Source organism: Sparus aurata, chromosome 24 (genome assembly GCF_900880675.1).
Source record: "Sparus aurata chromosome 24, fSpaAur1.1, whole genome shotgun sequence".
In the NCBI taxonomy this organism is placed as follows: Eukaryota; Metazoa; Chordata; class Actinopteri; order Spariformes; family Sparidae; genus Sparus; species Sparus aurata.
This window is the reverse complement of record NC_044210.1, coordinates 3781424-3802462: the sequence shown is the minus strand read 5'-3', so window position 1 is coordinate 3802462 and position 21039 is coordinate 3781424. Positions and strand designations below refer to the sequence as shown.

The following is a 21039-nucleotide window of genomic DNA, read 5'->3' as shown; positions in this document are numbered from 1 at the left end:
CGGAAGAATCGTTCATTTTCCAAATGTATATTTCCAATAGTATTTACTATCTTGCAACCAAATATTGATTCGGTGTAGCCTAGTGCTGTATCGTGGGCTTGTTTCAGTTTCTTGAAGATGTTTCACTTTTTGTCCAAGAGGTTTCTTCATTTCTATAAAGAGATACAGATATATCTTTATATATATATATATATATATGTAAAGTATATCTTTATATACTTTACATTTGAGAGGTTGGCATTATACAAACAAGTAGCAGGTAGCACATACAGTAGGTTTCTCTGTGTACAGTGGTCAGATATTTGGGTAAGTTAATGCATGACTGCAAATGTTGTCAAGACCCAAGGCCACGATTGCACTGTATGGTAGTATAAGGAATAACAGTATATTGTTCATCCCTCAGAGGTGTGTACACTTGTGTTCAAGAAAGGGCAAATGCCTGGAGAGATTTTAGATTTTAAATCATTAATAACAAACATGTCTGAGGTTTAAACCCCAATAAGAGCGTCCACCTCAATGATAATGAAGGATAAGACTGTGACACCATTAAGTGAAAATCATATTTATTTGCAGGTAGATGTGACAAATGAATATGAGGTTTTCTACAATATAAAACAAGCAACTAGTCATTTAAACACTACACTGTGCCATACTGTACAGTACATATTAATGTTTGCATGAATACAAAAATAGACATATCAAAACACATTTAGACAAATGGGTAATATTTACATACCACAAAAATAACATCAGATGACACAATATACTCTTGAGTACTCGTGTTTTTCAAGCTAATTAAGAGAGCTTAACACAGTCACCTTTTTCTTTTATAAAAGGGTGACGTGCAGAAGAATCTCGTGTTAATAAGAGCAGAAAAACAGCCAAAAGTGAAATGTCTGATGAATGTCTAACTGGGAACAATAGGAGGTGTCACAATGCCCTGACCTTCGACCTCCTGTCGCTCCACTGCAGCTGCTCAGTGGACAGAAGAAAGTTGTGGTTATTGATAACAAAAGTGTGAATGTAGGATATTGAAGCACACCTCCCCAGTATTTGAGCAGTTCTGTGTCATCTGATTCAGAAGATAGAATTCAAAATCAACTCGATCTCTTTTTGAATTTTCAAATGTAGTGCTTCAGTTCTCGCTGGTACAAACATCCCCCGTTGCATTTTGCCAAGCATCGCTCTATCCATGTGGCTACAGGAGAAGGGAGTTTTCCGTGTTGACTGGAGCGAAAGTGACAGTGTCTATGAAGTGCTGTTCGCGAAGAAATACTGACAGAAAATAAACATCCTGATTAATGATTGGTGGCACATTCTTCTCTACAACACAATAATCAGCAGTTTTTGTGCTACAGACACAGTACACCAAACATGAGCAGCAAGGTTCAAGTCAATCACAGGAACTAGTTGCACACACAGTGAACAAAACAAAAAACATGCATATCTAATATACACCTAACAACCACTAAACATTTGGCGTAATATTTTTCACATCAAATAAGTATAATATTAAATGCTATCTTAGGAACTATGAGAAAGGATGCTACTGTCATCACTTGATAGTAACTACATGCTGAGGATGTTCTTTCCAACAGTGGATGAGGAAGCTGAAGATGGTTTATTCCAACTCCGTGATCCTGATGTGTACGAATAAGGAGGAAGGCGGAATACTGGTTCCATCTTTGGACAATAAATGAATGTGACGATAACCTGAGAATGCAAAACAGAAAATATTTATCTCAGACTACTGAGGAACAGTGCACAAAGTCAAACACACAGACGTCGCAGCCTTCTGCGTCAGCATTTCTGTAAACCAGCGATGCGTTCAAATGCGTAAAGCTCCACACACCATACTGACATTTCTACAACACATATTACAAGTTATGAGCTGACTTTCATTTCGACAGGTGGAGGGGAAAAGTAGTGGAGTTACACGTGAGAAGGCTGCCAAGCCAGTGACCGCAGTTCAAGACTGTGTTTCAGCACTCACAATTTCCCTTCATCTTTGTAGCAACAAAGTGAAGATATTCATGACGAGAAATTGGGACATTTTCCAGCTGTGTTTGTAGGGCCCAAACAGGTATATGAAGCAAAACATAATCTTTCCCGATAAGTGTCACTCTGCCCACTGTGTTCAGGTTATGTATGAATAATTAATGATAGGCATCCTACATTTTAAAGGGCATTTGACCTCACAGAAAGTAAAAACATAAGAACATAAGAGCAGCACGACCTGTGTGCCATCTAGTCAGACATCTCTACAGCTGATATCTCTGCAGTCCAGGTGAGTGGAAATGATATGTATAATATGTTTATTTGATTTTGGGGTGAGCTGTCGCTTTAACTCCTTGTCTTCAGCCTTACCTTGCTGCATGCAGCTGAGAGGGAGAGTAAACTGCCCCACAAAGTCATTTTTGGATGTCTTGTCATAGTCCTCCACTACAAAGCGCACCATGGCCAGCTCTGGAGTGTGGATGGTGAAGCGCAGAGTGTCATACCACACAGGGTTGAACCCTGCAGAGAGGACAGAAGGTGTCGGCACGCTTGCTGCTAAGAGACAGATGTTCATTCTGTGTGGGGCTAGGACCAATCTGACATATTAACATAAACACATCCTGTCCCTGCAGCCAATACATCATTGCCTCCTTTATTTATTCCTACAGGGTGAGCAGCTTCTCTTGTACCATTGTTCTCGATGTATCTGGTCTCCTGCTTGGCCTGGTCCATAGGAACCCCGTGGATCTCCACTCTGACCAGAGGATCCACTATAGAGTCTTCTTTGATGTTGACTTTAGGCAGCTGCTGACCACTGATCACCTTAAACACAAACATACAGTGTCCCAGACAGAAAAATGATTGAATGAGGAATACGTGTTTTCTTCCTTCCTTTGGGGTGTGTACCTGTATAGTGAGGACAACAGGCTGGTAGTGATCATGTTTTTGGGGCGTCTCAGGGTCAAATCCTTTCTCGGCCTCTGTCATGAAACTGGGCTTCAGGACGTAGCCACAGTTGCCATTCTGACTGAACAGTCCGTCGTTCAGATCCATCCCTTCCCCGGCAGTCTGGAAGTTCAACGCAACTGAATGGAAAAGAAAATAAATTTTAGAAGATTTACTGTTATTGCTTGTTTATAAATTTAGATTCTCAACATACCAAGTGAGGCACTTTGAGAGGCGAATGAGAAAAAAAATGTGTTAAAGCTGTTCGCTGCCCTTTACATTTTAACATCAGTACCAATAACCTATAAAACATGACCTCCCTGCTCGTCTCAAGCGAGACTCGGTCTACATTAAACTCAATTGGCAGACACTGTGGTCCAAAGAATATTCCAATAGTGAGAAAGAAGTAGATGTTCACCAAATTTCATAGTATTACCTTTTTAAACAAATGACTTAAGGCATTTTCAGTTTTACTCAGGATGTGACTCACCACCATCTAGTGGTGGATGACATTTTCTGTCTGAATGTTTGGTTGCTTTGTGATGCTTTGAGTTTAATTATCTACTTTTTGTCACTATTCTTACATTATCAACCAGCATTTATTTAAATTGTAGCCCAATGCAGCATTAACAGTGAAAACCATGCCACAGAAATGAAAATGATTAAAGAAAGGAGTTATAAATGGCTGCTTGAGATAAAGTCAAGTCTGTTTTTCAGTTACAATCACCGATTTGGCACCCAGTATTCCACATTTCCTGAGGATTGAAATTGGAGGAGTCAGTTCGGAAGCCACTGGGATAAACTCTGGTCAGCTGCCGCGAGTTATGGTGCACAAATTCGGGCCCTAAAATGGAGATAATATCAGAAATATAATTAAGGTTGACACGTAGGGCGTATCCAAAGCCCCTGAGTGTCAATCATAAACACAGTGACATTAAGTCTATTTCCTACTGAAAATTTGCTCCTAATTAGTATCAACTGCTTCACTTTAAATTTAAAAGTAGTCAAACTTTAACAAAATATCTGCTGGTGATAGAACCAAAAACCTCATGTAAAAGATGTCAAATGATACAAATATATATTGACATAATCTTTCATAATCCATTAACTCTAATGTCTGAGGCAGACAGGAACGATACGATGGACTCACCAGCCTCTCTCAGGTGTTTGCGGGCCTTGGACTCTGTGAAAGAGGCCACCTCATAGAACTTGGAGTGAATGCGGGAGTGTTTGAAGCTACTGAAGTGGACGCTTTTGCAGTAAACGACATAGTCCGACAGTTCCTTGGAGAGACGCTGCTTTGACCTCTGTGGAGGTAAGAAAATCAAGGATGAAAAGGTAAGACTGATAAATACATAGACTAATATACGTGTGTTTTAAGGTAATTACGTCTCGCAAATGCAATCAGTACATTGTGCTTGGGAACAATGCAAGCAAATTTAAATATTGCCATGTCATTGAAGAGAGAGGAAGGCTATTTTGTATAGTTAATGTTACAATAAAGAACAGGGCAAACATATTAAAAGCTCTAGTCAGCCAAGGTTCAGCTAGTACACCAACACATAGAGGACCTAAATGTAGCGACAGGCAGGCAGTTTTATTTAAAGGAACTTTACTACCTCACACTGCAAAAAACAGAAGCAATACAGAGATTAAAAGGAAGCTGACTGGGTTACATTCTCGTTTTAGTGTATATACATTTTAAAATGTTTTCCACTTTCACAAACTAGACCTCACCACTTTATATTTATCTATGTCACTGCTAATGGTAACGTATGCCTAATCCACCACGATTTGCTGATGTTTCACTGACATATTTACGTAACGTGCTACTGGAATGCTTGTTACACAGAGCCATCTGAGAAGTCGCCCTTAGAAACCGTCACTTAAAAAAAAAACAAGCAGTTTTTGGAAGAACCATTTGTCTGTCTTTCACAGCCTAACCTCAAAGTGAGCACTGACACCAACTAAAGTCTCGCTGAAGCAAGTCAAGATAAGAGCAATAACAACTTCTCCATCCTGACAAGATTCACTGCTGTTCTTAACTCCTCTGTCAAGAAAAAAAATATTCTCTATATTATCTATGCTTAAATCTTTAAGAGCTGACATTGTTGTTTTCAAACAGACAGATGGTGGTGGCCATCACACCTTAATCAGGCACGTAGCTGCCAAGAGGATGCTGATTGGTCCAGACAAGTGTGGTGTGGTCAAAAGCACATGTCATATGAGGAACAGGCACATACCCATTGTTATAATAAAACAATAAACAAAAAATACAATTTGACATGAGCCCTATATTGGCGTACAGTATACAGCCAATTAGCATTACTGCTCAAACCGAGACATCCTCCCAAGTAGAACAACAGTATCCCAAAACCAAAACATGTTTACATTCAACTGACGAAGCCCTCTATTATAACAGGAGCAGAGTAGGAGGTCAGACGATGCTGTTATAATGCTACAAAGTCTGCTTTGGTGGGAGGTTGGAGTGGACAAAAGTGAACACATTTTGACTGTAACATGGGAGACTGTTGTTCTTTTTGTATTTCTTACTTCAACCTGTAAACTGCAGGGGCTAGAAATCCAACCACCAACCCTCTGATTGATGGACGACTGCTCTAAGGCCTGAGCCACAGGGCAACCTATTTGAATATGTTGCTACAATGCAATGTTCTCATGGGAAGCCTTGGTTCCTGGCATTCAAGTGCGCTACTTTGACACACACCACCAAGTACACCTCCTCACGGCAACAGCACTCCGTGATGGCAGTGGCCAACGGAGCAAGACAATGCTCTATCATACACGTGGTATCTGTCAAAGAGCTCAAGGCAGGCCCCCTAATTTCATATATGCAATCTGATCAAGAATCCAGGGAATGTGCTGGAACAAATCCAATCCATGGAAGCCAATTCCCTGATGTCAGAAACCAAAGAACACAGGTACTGTGTCCTTGCATCTACAGGTAAGTAGTCTGATCCACAATGGGTCCTCCATGGATTGGACTTGTTCCACAGATGCTCAGTCCAATTGGGATCTGGGAAATCCAGAGACCAAGTTGATGCCTTGAGCTCTTTGTCACATTTCTCAGGGCAATCCAGAGCAGTTTTTCTGTTGTGTGACAGGGCGCACTGTCCTTCTGGGAGGACTGTTACCTGTTAGTCCTTTTAATGTTGTGGTGACTGGTGCATATACCGTGGAGCTACTGAGTTGCTGGATGAGCAGGTTCAGATGACTGGCGAGGGCCAGAAACTGTGGATTAGCGAGGTCTGAATAGATCTGTCAAATGTTTGCAAGGACTAGAAAGGATTTGTCAGGGGACGGGGGATAGAGTAAGTGCCATTAAAGCATTTGGGTCATTTATTTGGCCATTTTTGTCTCGCTACCTTTCTAGCACTTTCTAGGAAATTGACTCCTAATCCTTCTACAAAGCTCTAAATTGTTGATTTTCCAATGGGGGAGGCGGTTATTAGACATGTTAGACCTACTTGAATGGCTGAACAACATGGAGATGTGTATAAAAATTCAAAGGCCTGGGGTGGGGATCCCAGGTCCTTGGATTTCAAGGAGTACTAAGCCAAAGGTGACTGAATTATTCTGCTTTAGACTTGAAGATGTTTCATCACTCATCCAACTGGCATATCACTTCTTCTGATGGGTAGGAAGATGGCCAAACCGGATAATCAAAGACGTATTTAAAGCATTTTCGGCCATTAACACATTGAAGTCACATGAGGCCTAATGAGGTTGACCCATGAACTGACTGTGAGCTGACTATTATTTCATTCACTACCACTTGATAGGGTAAACCCTTGTGATGCAAAGGAATCCTGCCATGGGTGAAAGCACCTGGCATATTGAAACCTTGAGACAACCCCCTTTTGAATTGTGTAAGTGATCCTCGACTACAGTGCCAAGCAGGAGCAGGTGTGCTGCCAAGGTAGCTTCCATGACTGTAGAAACCAGAGGTGTGGTGGGCCCAAACACCACGACGGCAGTGAAACCTGCCGGGCACTTGCATACACGCCTGCCTGCTTCCACATGAAAGCTGATCTGGCTGGTCTACCCGGGCTTCAGAGCGTCACCCCTATACACACACACTTCTAGACACTCCATCTACCAGACAGCAAGACACCCATCTCTCCAGACACCTAAACCATCAACAGAGGCACCGTCGAGCTCACATCACTGCCAAACTCGATGCTGGCCTCACCTCTGCTGACCGCGTTGACAGGAGTCCCAGTGTGGCATTTCATGCTTCTCAAATGCTTATCAATAAACATGACTCTAAGTGCCCAATGACTCCTTTACACACTTAGTTTGCTGCACTGGACACAGATGCACAGTCATGATCAAAGGTATCCTCTAAAGCCTGTAACGTCAGTATAACATACAGTATGCTTGGCAATCAGGGTTAAAAAAAGAAGTAGTATGTATATTGTTACATTATGTTCTCTATGATTTAGTGATATGAACACATAAGGACAAAGTCTGGTTTTGGGGGCGTTGATAGGGATCCACATACATCAAGCCAGCCATCTAGCCATATTTTCAGTCAACTTTGGCAAAAACTAGAAACAATATGTTCTTTATAAGACAGTAGAAATAGGTTTACCCTGTGAGACCCGTCATAAGGCTCTAACAGGCAGGACATAATTATCGATTTCTATTTATTTTGCACAACGGTTCACATGTAAAGTGTTGAAAATTAACCTCAAAGAAAGTCTTACTTGTCAACTGTGTGACCAAAAATGTAATACCAAAAGACTGGCACAATAGTTTATAATACTCATAGACAGAGTTTATCTTTCATCATGATGATCACAAGGTATACAGTAGAAATACAGCATTCGTGTTACATACAATAGTCTAATACAGATCCTTTGTAGGATGCGATGCAGCAAAAGTTGAGCCTGGTTCAACACTACAGCTTTTCGACTGCCAGAGCCCCTTCACAGGCTGGCTGGCATTTTACATGCAAGGCTTGAGTCAGTCTTAATGCAGCAGCAACTAAGCAAACTGATGAAGACAGCAAGAAACCGTAGAGCTTGCAAAGGCTTGCAAGTGGACCTTGAGTTTAAATATCTCTGTCAAATTACATTAATGTAGCTGAAATAAAATCAGCCGTTAGGTGCAAATTTTATTTGCAGTGACGTAACCTGGCATTACAGAAGTTTCTGCCTCAGAAGGACATTAGATATAACTCAAATATTTTGCACATTAAAATTAGAATATGTTGTGATGACAACTTATGTCACTATCCTGAGTGGCATCATTTTAATTGATTATCTTATCATCCAAAAAGACTACTCTTGATGTTAAATTCCAGCCCTACTTAAAGACTTTACACTTCAGTATTTACATACAGAGTCAGTTACTGACTGCAATTAGTGCTACTCAGGGTATCAAGTATCCTATTTTAGAGGAGACTGTACAACCCTCACCTTGCAGAACTCAGCCTACGTCCTGCTGGCATGGCATGGCCTAGACAGAATGAGAGAGCATCAGCCATGAGATCCTCTTTTCCGTTTCTGACTTGTCTACTTGTATATCCGAAATCCGCGGTGGTAGAAGATGTTTTTCATTTAGTTCAGTGACAGTTGAAATCCCTCAATATAAATATTATTTATCAGAGACCTGCATTTCTCAGATTGAAAAAACTTTAGTTAATTTCAGGTGTGGATGTCTGAGGAACAGGAACCGGTGTCACGAGTGTCAGCACATGTTGAAGCCTCATTCTCTCTTTCCTCCCTGTCTCAGCCTGTTTCTGTCTGTCTCTGCTATCACAGTGTAAACAGATCACCTTATCTAACACCCAGTGTCTGCTCCCTGCCCTTCAGTACTCTCTATTTTTCATGAGGGATGACAGAAGTCTATGCAATTCTTCTCCACTGAATAAAAAGGTAACCAGATTTGACCAGAGTGTCTCTGAGTAGCCTACTCCAAAACACTCAATCAAAGTGTGACAGCATCACACCCAAGACAGAAATATGACAATACTTTGTTTTATAGTCATTTGTTGCATCTTAAAATGCTAACTGTTTTTTACAACAAAATAAAGGTAATAGCAGATGTCTGTGTCTGTGGTGTGACAATTAAAGATCCTGAATGTGGCATTATATGAGATAGATCTGTGAAAACCTGAACAACAGTCAGCTCAATTGCACAGGCTTAAGTCATACTGTGGTTGTTTTTAACATGGACATCACAAAAGACATTTACTTTAAAATGAAGTGCAAATGTTCGCAATAGAGTCATCATAATATATCCTGATCAACACAACATGCAAATAATGTCATAGCTTTTATATATCGGATGACTGTATGGAAACAGCCACCCTCCACATTCCTTTCACTGGGTAAAGACGGTGGAAGTGCAAAAACTCCACTACAACTTTAACTATCTAGAAAAACTGGAAATTTGGACATTTTAAACTCTGTTAATAGACATAAATTACATACAGCATCGTTCTATTACCATCGAAAATTATCAGTGAAATAAGAAGACGGCAGGTTAGATTTCTGTAGCCATCTGTACTCATGCCAAGCAATCTTTCAGTCAACAGCTGTCTGACTTTTGACTCTAAGGTCATGATTCCATTAAATTTCAATCTTCAATTTTTTACTTTTTTACTTTGTTAAACCACTGTATCTGGATTAGTAAAGATTAACAGATAATTGATTGTTTGTCCTGACAACTGGTTTTTACATTTGTAAATCTTCAAAAAGACAGGGGCATTTTACAATGACAGCTTGACTTTGGTGATTCAACAATAAACAACAGTTTGTTACAAAGTTCAGCTTCTCAAATCTGTCCGCAGTGAATCCTCCTCACAAACAAATCAGTAAAAGATCTCTGAAAAAGATACCAGTCTGATTTTGCCTCTGTATATTAAATGTACAATATACAAGATTATTGCCTTGCACCAGGAAATGTTCAGACAGCACAGAAACAAGGAAACATAGAGCCATTAGAGCAGTTTTCCATATGTTAGACTTCATATTACTGATAATACTCAAAGCATGCTGAAAGTATTTGAATATGTTTCTGCCAGATTCGCTTTAGATCGATAGGTTTCTACAAACTTGAGGCCACCAGCAGGCACTAGCAGTCCATCCCATAGATTTGGGAGTCTAAAGCGTTCAGTAAATAATCTGGACTGCACAGAAAAGCAGTTACACTGATTACCAGCTGTAATACCAACATCCATTTAATCACCAGGTGTGCCTATTTTTGTATTAGTCGGCTTAATTGCTTAATTGCTTAAAGCTTGAGTGTTCCATTCATACATTGAAATCCATTTCCTGATTTACCTCAGTGTTGTATCATCAGTCCAGAAATGACTGAAATAGAGGATCCTGACTCTATATCAAGCCGGTTCATCAGACTGTGTAAAATAAGGTGTCTGAGAGTGAGGTCAAAGATTAAACAACCTGACCTACCTTAATCCTGCGACGGACACTCTCACGATGGAGGTTATCTTCGTCGATTTCAGCTGCCTCATCTTCATCGCTGACCTCACCGGTCATAGAGTCTTCCACCATCCCGTTAAAACTTTCCTCCAGACCGCCAATCTTCTTCGCCTTCAGCAGGATCTTCCCCTTAAGGTCCTGACAGGGACGTCAAACAAAGAGTGGGAGTAGTTAAAATACTTAAATCGGCCATTTTGATAAGTGTGGAAAACTTCCTGTATTCTGTTATTTTCCAAGATCGTAAGAGGGGAAAAATGTTAAATCCTGAACTGCAACACACACTGGCCATTTCACTGAGCATTGTCATACAGACAGAAGAGCCTGAAATGTTAATGTGAACACGTTTTCTTAGTCAGGCTTTTCCTGAAATATTAGCACAAAATGATGCACATCAGGACAATGCTGGTTTGTGAACGTACAGTGTATTGTGAAGTGATGCCCCTCCATATTGCCTGTTAGATTTATGTAGATGTATGTCCTACTAAACTACTAAAGCTATCAGCCAGTGAGAACCACATGAGTGAGGTAAAGTCAGGACAACAGTCTGCCCTGCTCACCTCAGGAGATGGCAGCCCTATGGGGGCCTTGCCGTCCAGTGTGCTTTTCAGCAGCTTATTTCCAAGGATGTGGTTGAGGTGTTGGGCCATGACTCTCTGTTGCTCAACACTGCAGTGGTTCTCGATGGACAGAATGACTGGGTATTCTGAGACCTGAATGGGGAGGAGGAGGAGGAGGGAGGGAGGGAAGGAGTGAGTTTGTAATTTAACACTTGAGAGCATTATCATAGCTGAAAACTAATACCCCTGCTGCCATATACCTGTGGGTTGTGCTTGGCTGACTGAAAGTCCAGCAGATGGATGGACAAGGGGTCATGAGGCCACAATATTCAATTGCGGACGGATGCTCATGCACAGCAGGTTCTGACATGCTCGTGAACCTGGCAGCTGTTCACTTTGGCATGGGCCTGGCATTATGTGGCAGCTGCCTGGCTAGTTCACTTTATAGGGCTTTCAGATGATGTCTTGGATATCATTGCGCAGTTGTGCTCCCTCTCATGAATTTACAATGAGATGCTGAGCGATTTGTTGATACAGTTATACAAGACAATGGAAGCAAAAAACAATTGCAATGCCAGCACGAAGGGATTACAAAACATACTCGATCTGCTTGAAAAGACACATTCAGACCAGTGTGATCATCTTTCCTATATGGCTGTCAATGTGTGACCTGTGCAACATAAAAAGTCAAGAGTGTTGTTTCAAATACAACTGTCTCTGCTCCAATCTCTTAGACTCAATCCGATTGCCAATTTTTACCCCTACTGCTTATTTTCAAGTGCCTCTTTGCCCCTCATAACAGAGAAAAAATAGCAGTGGTTAAAATTTGCCTATGAAGGTAGATGCCCCTGCAAGACCCTCGTACATCATCAGTTGTCAATGGTGTTTCTGTAAACAGACATTCCAACATGCTGTCTTCAGCTTTGATAATTTGTCTTGTGTTACCGTAGCAACGCTGGTATTGTCACAATGCCCATTACCATCGATCTAATGGAGAATTTATACATAATTCAGTCACAACTTCATGTATCAGTCAAACTTATTGCCAGTAGCAGTGCTTTATATGCAAAAATTAAAAACCCCTCCTCCTAACCTGCCAGTCTGTGCTGATATCAGAGGAGCGGTAAAATGAGTAACAACTTCACTGCTGGACTTTGGTTACATTTTGGAAGTCATATGACATCAAAAAGGGCAATGCAACAGTGAAAGACTGTCATGCACAAATCAGCAACAAACATTAGCTAGCAACATTAGCTGCCTAGCTAGTTAGCTACTGAGACTGACACCTCAAACTAGCAGTGATTGTTTTATGCTTTATAAGGAAAAGGGCTATTGAAACTACAGAGTTCTCATAAACCTCAGTATGAAGGGTGCCTCTGGAAAAACCTCTATTTGGAGGGCCATGTCGCCCTAACACTTTACTCTTTTACCTAACAAGAATCAGGAACTATTCCTAGATGTGAATGCGCTAACGGAAGGAGTAGGGCTAAGAGGTAGGGACAAGAGATGAATTGGGATTGGGCCTTAATCAACTTAAAGGACAGGTACATCAGAAAGCAACCATACTTAAGAAAGAACACTTCTACACTGTCAGTAATCAGCAAAGTGAAACAACCTGACAGGCAATGCTACCTTGAAGGCATAGTTGCCCACTGTGTTGACCACATCTTTGAAAAGTATCTTGGAGGTGAAAGTGTGTCCATGGTAGACGATGGGCTCTCCGTTGGCACCATCCCAGCAGTCCACTTCCACACATCGGCAGCCGCGACTCAGAGCCCTGAGCAGCAAAGACAAATTCAATATTTCATTAATTTGTTAATTATTTTGATTTAGGGTCACAGGTGGGTTATATATATATGGGTGGCTGTAGCTCAGTGGGTAGAGCGGTTCACCAGTTCATATCCCGGCTCCCCTAGTTGCATGTCGAAGTGTCCTTGAGCAAGATACTGAACCCCAAATTGCTCCTGATGAGTATATATATATACATATACATCATACATACATATATATATATATATATATATATATATATATATATATATATATATATATATATATATATATATTTATCAATTTCATAATCAAACTTTTGCATTCAGGATTTTCATTAAATAGACCCAGTCACATAAACAGAATTGGACTACAGGAAACCCACTTAATTTTATTAATGCATTTTGTAAAACTGATGAATGGTGGAGGATTATTTCAGAGCAACGTCTCAATTAATCTCATTACCCCTGTCAGGCTCAATGGAGCATGGGAGACACATTAGGTACAGGACTTCCACTAAAGGAAAGCCTTAAATACGTAAAATGATTTTCAAATATGGATAGAATCATCCTCTAAATTAATTTGAAGACAAGAGAAATGATAATGAGGTGATAGTTAAAGTGGTGGCCCTGGATGGATTGTGCCGGATGTAAGCTCTATTCTTTGTTTTATGATTTCAGCACTTCCTGCAACTCAAAAGATAATGGCTAGGGAAAATCTGGAGGGACATCAGACCATGTTTCAACGTAAAACAACATATTTGATAACCCAACAAAGATTAGAATTCAGCGACCCATCCTGAGCTTGATGTCAGAGGAAAAAGGACTATTGACCCCAAAGATATCATTACCTCTGCAAAGTGTTGTTGCTCCAGAATTGTATGCATCATGTACATTAGTAATGGCTCTTAGAGGACAAGATGCTGGGGTAGCACCAAGCGATTTTGGGCTCCTTGCTAGGTCACTTGGACATCAAACAGAAATATCCTGCAGGGCCACATTAGTAAACCAGAATAAGCTTGGAAAACCAACCCAACTGCATTACCTGATGTATCCCTCTATACTGCTCTGTCCTCTGAGCTGGTCCTCCATCAGGTAGGTGTTGTGGGAGGAGGAGATGAAGTAATGGCACAGAGGCTGGCTCATGTCCTGAAAGACACCCCGCCGCTGTGGGTTGAAGATGGAGCCCTCAGTTGAGCCAAGGTACATCAGGAAACCGTCAAATGTCATGGCATTCAGCAGCTTGGCTGGAAAGATGGCGGGACAATGTCAGAACATTCTCAGATAGTGCTGTAATCCAACCAAGGGACACTTGGTAGGTTTCCCCTCATAATCTTAATTTTCTTATGGTCAGGCAAACCCAAAGATACAGTATATTCTTCACTGTCCATTACCTGTTTCAGAGGGCTCATAGCATTCAATAAGTTGCTTGGTGTGCTGCTCGATGTCACCCCCTTCCAGCTGCTCCTCCCTCAGGAAGTCCTCCAAGTCGCTCTGGGATAACTTCTGGCCATCAACTGAGTACTCCTGGAAAACCCTCAGTACATCCTCCCGCTGGGTCAACATTTTGTAGAAGAGCACAAACTCGTCGTCCTCCAGTGTACCTGACTGGGACTTATCAGCCATCTGAGAGGGGAGAAAGGAACATGCTGAAGCACTATGTTGGGATGCATCAAAACCCAAGAGGTCTTACAGCAAACATAAGCTTCGCTCAAGGACTAAAAAGCTCTCACTGTGAAGAGACGATGAGCGTGGTGCTCGTTCATGTCCACATTCATCATCTTCAGTAAATCCTGCACTTCTTTGAAGTTCATCCTGCCATCATTGTTCTTATCGGCCTTCTTGAACCAGTCACCAATCCATCTGGGTACGCCACTTAAGGAGAGTGTCACTTTTAGTATGGGATGAATCACCTGACTGTGTTTGATGAAGATGAAGATTGACAAGGTGATTGCTCAGATAGTGTCATAGAAAAGTCAAGATTAACCCTTAATCAACACATCTGTCCACAATAAGGTACCTCCAGAACTATCAGATGGATTTTCATGGAATTCATTTTGGACAATCGAATTGAACCCTTCGGCCAGACTGTAAATTTTGGCACAAGATATTGAAAACTGGATGGTTTTCACCAAATGTGCCATGATTTCTATGAAATCCACTGTGAATATTCATGATCTCCAGAGCTCTTAATCTTCTTGTAGTTCTTGTAGTCTACAGAAGGGCAACAATGAGATGCAATATTTTCCAATATAGACATTCCTAGACATTCATGCTGCCCTGGGGATATAGTCTGTGATTGTAATTACGCCATTGTCTAAACAAAGTAGCATTGGCTTTAGTCTCTTTGTGGTGTGTATCATTTTGCTAATGATCATGACCCCAAACAAAGAGAAGGAAAACTATCAGTGGAAAAGCCTTATGTAGAGTTTGATGGCATATGATTGAAAACACTGAGTGAAAGATACTGATCTAGTTTCTCTCGCTCCCCCATGTTCTCCAGATTCTCGATCAGCTTTTTCATGCCTCTGATCCAGGACTGTGCTTCCTCAGCTGACTCGGCAACCAGGTCCAGGTTGCCCCTGCGACCACGGAAGACCAGTGTGAAGCATCGGTCAGCTGGGAACTCATCAGCGATGCTGAGCAGCACCTCGGACTGGTGGCCCTCTCTTATGGCCTCCACATCACCCACTGAAACTGGACACAGAGACCAACACAGGATGGAAAAGTAAGTAAATGCAAGTTAAATCACATTGAAAACAATTAGTGATGGTCAGTGATTAAAGAAAATCTAGGTGGTCTACTATACACTGAAAATCAAGAAAAATAGAATAGATAAATCACAAAGACACTGCTTCCAGGAAGGCTGTGATATTCAGCTTCACAGGGGCCTATCACATCAGTGGATCCTGTGTTCTTACATGTGGAGTGGGTGTTGCCAGCCTTCTTGGACTTGTACCAGATGGTCATGCAGTCGTCTTGCAGTTTGAAGTAGCGCTGTTTCTTCCAGGTGCGAGACTTGATTTTCCTCATTACTGTCCCAACAAGCATGGACTGGAGGTTGTCATCCCCCTGGATGCCTGAAATCAGGAGGGCAGAGTTTTTGTTAATGGAGTTTCCATTTCCTGTCTAATTCTCAATGTAGTATTAATAAGGCCACTTCAAACATGAAAACAAAAATTTAACTTGTTTTTTTCCATTACATTTTGTCCGATTTGAGCACTTCTGGTTAAAAATTGTTCCCAAGTCACCAAATACTGATGCCTTAGCTTGGTGTCCCAAAGCATGAGTATTTGATTTGGTGAAATTCAACAAACAACAGGATCTTCCTCTTGAACTCTTACTGCACCTTATTAAGTCTTAACAAACTGGCCAGTACCAATCAAATGGTGTTGACTCTAACACAAATGTACATCAACAAAGAGACAGTTTTCAACCTGTGAGCTACTAGAGAAGGAGAATGCATATACATATATATATTACGAAGTGAGCCATAATCCCAGCACGGTATGTACTGTATAAACAAATATAAACAGACTTACGGAGGCTGCTCCCTGTGGAAGCCATTTGTTGTTGTCTCACACTTTTGCCATCTAGATGAAAGAACAGGGATGGAATTCAATTCTTAAAGAACAGTTATTGTGCTTTTGAGTTATTAATGTAAGTTTATAGAAAAAAACAAAAACATTTAGACATTATGGTCATTTCACAAGTATAATAAATGATTTATTTGTATGAGCTAACCAGTAATGATCGATTGAAGATTGGTTTGATGTTTTCCAGCCCAAAAGCAGCTCAAGGTCCGCCTAAAATGATTCAAAAACACCCCAATGTTATCTATGATAAACAATACTAACAAATCACAGTAGTAACAGTATTGTGGTTCATAATTCAGTGAGTATTGAGTATTGATATATATATATATATATATATATATATATATATATATATATATAGAGAGAGAGAGAGAGAGAGAGAGAGAGAGACTGTGATAGACTATTGTAAATATTATTGTTACATTAAAATTTGTTTGGAACAAAGTAAAAACTAGTGGAAACATGAATTTTTGAAAAACAAAGATTCTTCATTTGAGTAAAAAATGACTTCCTATTATACATTTCACGACTGTTACAATTCACCGACAGTGATTTAAATGAACCCATGTTGTAAATGATCCGTTTTCTGAACATTCAGGACCAATTTTAACTCAACCCACTGAAAAATAAGCAATTGGCAAGGCTCTGAATACGAGGAATCACCAAAATTATGACATTTAGCTAAAAAACTCACAACAAAATAGGATTTTACAAGGGCCTGTCAATTTACATGTTGTTTTTTTCATGACATAAACTATGAAAATTCAAGTTGGCATGGAATGATCCTACAGAAAATGTTGTAAGCCCTAAGAAGACTTTTTGCTGCATTATATGGCACTTTATATATAAAGGGTCATTATAGCAAATGTTGACACGATACTCTGACAAAGATAGTTCTGTGTAGATTTACATACTGTACATCTCTTATCTTCACGCTGTTCTACAGAACCATTTAGGAATGAGCGCTTAGGCGGTAATAAAGGAGCTCAGTAGTATCAGTTTGGAGCTCTTGTACATAATAACATGCTCTGCGGCTGCATCAGATGCCTGCTCCACAGACAGTCCCACCAGCAGCCTCATCATTCAGCCTTCAGCCCCATGCTGTGCAGCACGGTGTCACCAGCAGCCCACTAAGCTCATCTGGATGCTCTTTTGCTGCCCTGTTATGTTGTCACTGCATTTTGTTCTGTCCTGCACTTTTTGTTCTGTCTCTGTGTTGAGCCCACTAAGCCACTTAAGCTCCCCAAATCCCTGTTCTGGTCTCAGCATTCCTTTCACTCATGACCTCAGCTAACTCATCCAACTCAGGCTCCAAACACCTGTCATTTGTCTCATTGTCACAATCCGGTAAAACTTTATAATAGCCATCAATAACAAATGTACATTTATCGCTAATAAAACTTTAGTCAAAAGTTATTTGACTGTTAACAAATTATTAAATTAATCATAAACCCTTATTAAGGTGTTGTTTAATATAACGTTACAACTGATGGTTCTGAACCTTTACAATATCTTCATAAATGGATTATAAAGCATGTTGTTTGTTTGTTATTAGTCAAATAAGTTTAATGAACTGTAAATTAACCATTTATTACTGGTTATTATAAATAGTTACCCATAATTCAGTTTTATGCAATGTTGTTTTAGCAAAACCACCCTTACTCAACCTGCAATGCTATTAAGATTGGCTAAGAAGGTACAGCACATCATCTCTAATAAAACACACCAAATACATTCAGTGGACTATGATAAATTGTTTCTAAATTGAATGAACAGCAGATAACGGACACAAAAAGCACAACATAAAGTGGATCAGAAAGTCAATGGGGTTTTGAATTGAAACATTCATCCAGGTCTACAGGGACAGCAGTTGAGCTGCTGTGTTACATGTGGTACATCGACATAGACAGAAAACCAGCCAACAATGAAGACAGTGTGTTGGGTTGTAAATGTCTGTGTGTTTGTTATCTGACAAGATCTTCATGTATCTCACCAGGTGAAGATAATAATAATAATAATAATAAAGATTTCCTATTTTTACTATTGTCAAACAAACACAGATATTAAAAGTCTATTAAGACATAAGACTATTACAGCAGGTGCAGAAAGTGTCCTCTGTGTTCTCCTGGTGTGCAGCATGAACCTCCTGTATAAACCTTTATAAGTAAAATAAGCCAAAGAAAGAGAAAGCGACAGTGAGTCTGACCTGTTGGAGGATCATCCCTGAGTCCCGCTCGGTGGAAAAGATCATATGGTCCAGGAGCTGCTGCTGTCCCCCTGCATGCCACGCCGCAGCAGCGATGAAAGCCAACAACAACTAAAGCCAGAGTCAACTCATTGTGAGGCTCACCTGCTCCTCCCCTCTCCTCCCCTCTCCTCCCCTCCTCCCCTCCTCTCTCTCTGGATCCTTTGTACCTGTTGCCTGATCACCTGTTTGGCCCTCTTTAGCATTTTAACTCCTCGGAGAGTCGTGTCTTCATTACATTGATTAGGATAAGGAGTGCAGCGCAGGTTACAAACCATCTCACCACAATGGCGATGATAACAGTGGCTGTTTATTACAGGAGGAAGACAGTTAAGTGTGTTTTGCAGACAGTACGTAGACATTCCATACAGTCACATGCCTGATCAATGTCAAAGCTCTGTTGGATCCCTTGATAAAGTTTGGGTTAAAGACTTGAGACTGAAGTGAGGACGTCAGTGACGCACCTCAGTCTCTGTCAGAGGGTGATGATTCTGTCATGATTACAACAGAAATATAAGTAATAACTTTGCCTTAATTACAGTAAAAGAATGTGTGATGTTTAGCCGTGATTTAAGGGATGTATTAAAGTTTAAAAGTGTGATGAAGGAAATGTTAAATCAGTAGAGAAGCTGGGATGAGCTGAGGCCGAGAGGAAGTGTTGCAGTGCCGTTCGGTTGACAAGAGGAAGTGACTGTCAGATTGTCACAAAATCATTAGCCAACAGCAACGGATTAATAGCCATTGAACGGGGTGACAGCGGAAGAATGTCCTAATAAGGACATGAACCAAGCCAAATAGAAGTGCAACGGATTAACCATTTTTACCAACATGCTGTGTGGATTACAATTTGGATATTGGAGTACTTTTGTTCACTCTGCTGGCATGAAGTTAGGACTTTGGGGAAAGACCTGACCCTCTCCATCTCACCTGCATTGAAGTATTTTTAACCATGCCTAGGCTCTTTTACATTAATTTGTTATTACTGTATTTTGATGTTTAACATTAAGGATTTTTGATAATGATTGATAGTAAATGAGATAAGTATTGAGCTGTATGCTTCGCCCTTGCCAAAGTCTGTGCAATAAAACCAACATAATTTAGTTAAAGTAGAAGTTGTGGACATTGATTTTATGTCTCTTTGATGGAAGTAAAAAAGTGAGGTGATGAGTATGCAAAATATCTTAAAGGTTCTTAAAGGTTATAGTTATGTTAAGCTATAGAACTCCAGATAACTAAAAGTGAATTGTGGCATGTTCATCAGCAATGGTCCTGTTTTGAAGGAATTGCACATGTCCACAATGACATCAAAGTTAATCTAATATTTTTTGGTAGTAGACAAATTATCAGTAAATTCATACATTTATTTAAAATGCTTTATCATAACATCATGTTATAATCATTATCACTTTAGTTTTTCAAACTCAGAGAAACCCATTTATTAAAGTATTATCTAAACTCAGATAAACGGACTGACAGCATCCAAGACAGAGAGTCATTCTGGCTGTCATGTCCACCACATTACATTGGGGTTGTCCACAGCAGTCTGTCCGCTGTTATACAAGACACTCATTGGCAGAGGATTACAATCAGCCTGTTTCCCCCCAGGATTGGCCCTGGACCACCTTTATCCCATCCTGCCAGGTGGAGGACCAGCAGAGCTCCACCACAGTGTGGTTTCTGCCCCGTCTAGTGTTACTAAGCCCCGCTCATCAAACTTTGATCGGGCCAGTTTAGCTGCGGGCCACGAGCACGGCACATCGAGGACAGATTCACCACCAAATCAACAAACTGCTCCCAGCTTACCTGTGGACTCATTACCGACATCGCTTATCCATCCGAGAGCTCACACACGTAAGTTTGTATGTTCTGAATATTAATATTCTCTCTGCGGTCTTCCTGTGTGTTCCCAGCTCAGGTTCACAGTCATTAATAATCCACAGCTTCAGATCAGCTTCCTAGCTCAAATTACACAGATTGAGCCAAGGCTAAAATGGAGGGGCTCCCTCACAATGACCTCCTCTGAGCAAGGAAGCAAACTACAGTACCCAGCAGCAGCTTCTTCAACAGATGACCTGAAGTCATTGACAGCAGACATCACAGTGGTTGGATTGTTCAATGGTTGATGCACTACTTTAAAAAAACTTTTGAATAAACATAATGCCAGCACTCTTTTGCACCACAATCACAAATGTGGGAATATGTTATGGAAGTAGACCCGGAGCACCGAGGCTCATCTGGAGGATCCTCAGACGCTTGTAGGATTTTCCTTTTAATTGGATATCATCTGCGTGTCAGTATCATAAATTGAGTTGAACTGAACTCACAGGGAAATGCACAGTCCATATTCAGGAACTGTGCCAAGGTTGTGATGTCACAACAGTCGCCGCCCTCAGCCACACCCCCCAGCACAGCTGTGGTTGCAAAAACACTGAGCTGATGCAGACTTGTGGCGGGCGTCAC

General features: G+C 40.7%; 1 protein-coding gene across 2 annotated transcripts; it reads right to left on the bottom strand.

Moving 5' to 3' along the window:
* Positions 1-546: 546 nt before the first annotated feature.
* Positions 547-20941, bottom strand: plcd4a (phospholipase C, delta 4a). Of its 2 annotated transcripts, none has more exons than XM_030409455.1 (17): positions 20383-20941; positions 16483-16544; positions 16281-16331; positions 15660-15818; positions 15207-15435; positions 14472-14601; positions 14133-14364; positions 13784-13985; positions 12602-12746; positions 10970-11122; positions 10383-10550; positions 4094-4250; positions 3671-3787; positions 2905-3083; positions 2688-2820; positions 2368-2517; positions 547-1713 (listed from the first exon to the last, which is right to left on the bottom strand). In XM_030409455.1, the coding sequence occupies exons 3-17, from the start codon at positions 16303-16305 to the stop codon at positions 1622-1624; spliced, it is 2271 nt and encodes a 756-aa protein (XP_030265315.1). In that variant the 5' UTR covers positions 16306-16331; positions 16483-16544; positions 20383-20941; the 3' UTR covers positions 547-1621. The 2 variants fall into 2 exon arrangements, with proteins under 2 accessions (XP_030265315.1, XP_030265314.1); XM_030409454.1 differs by lacking the exon at positions 20383-20941 and adding an exon at positions 18541-18634.
* Between the last annotated feature and the right edge of the window lie 98 nt (positions 20942-21039).

What these genes read in the sequence shown, in the direction of transcription:
- plcd4a (XM_030409455.1), bottom strand. Translation starts at nt 16,305, where the DNA reads ATGGCTTCCACAGGGAGCAGCCTCC. An exon ending in CTATGAGCCCTCTGAAACAG is followed by an intron (nt 13,986 to 14,132) that starts GTAATGGACAGT and finishes CCATCTTTCCAG; the next exon opens with CCAAGCTGCTGAATGCCATG. An exon ending in CTGTTGTCCTCACTATACAG is followed by an intron (nt 2,821 to 2,904) that starts GTACACACCCCA and finishes TTTGTGTTTAAG; the next exon opens with GTGATCAGTGGTCAGCAGCT.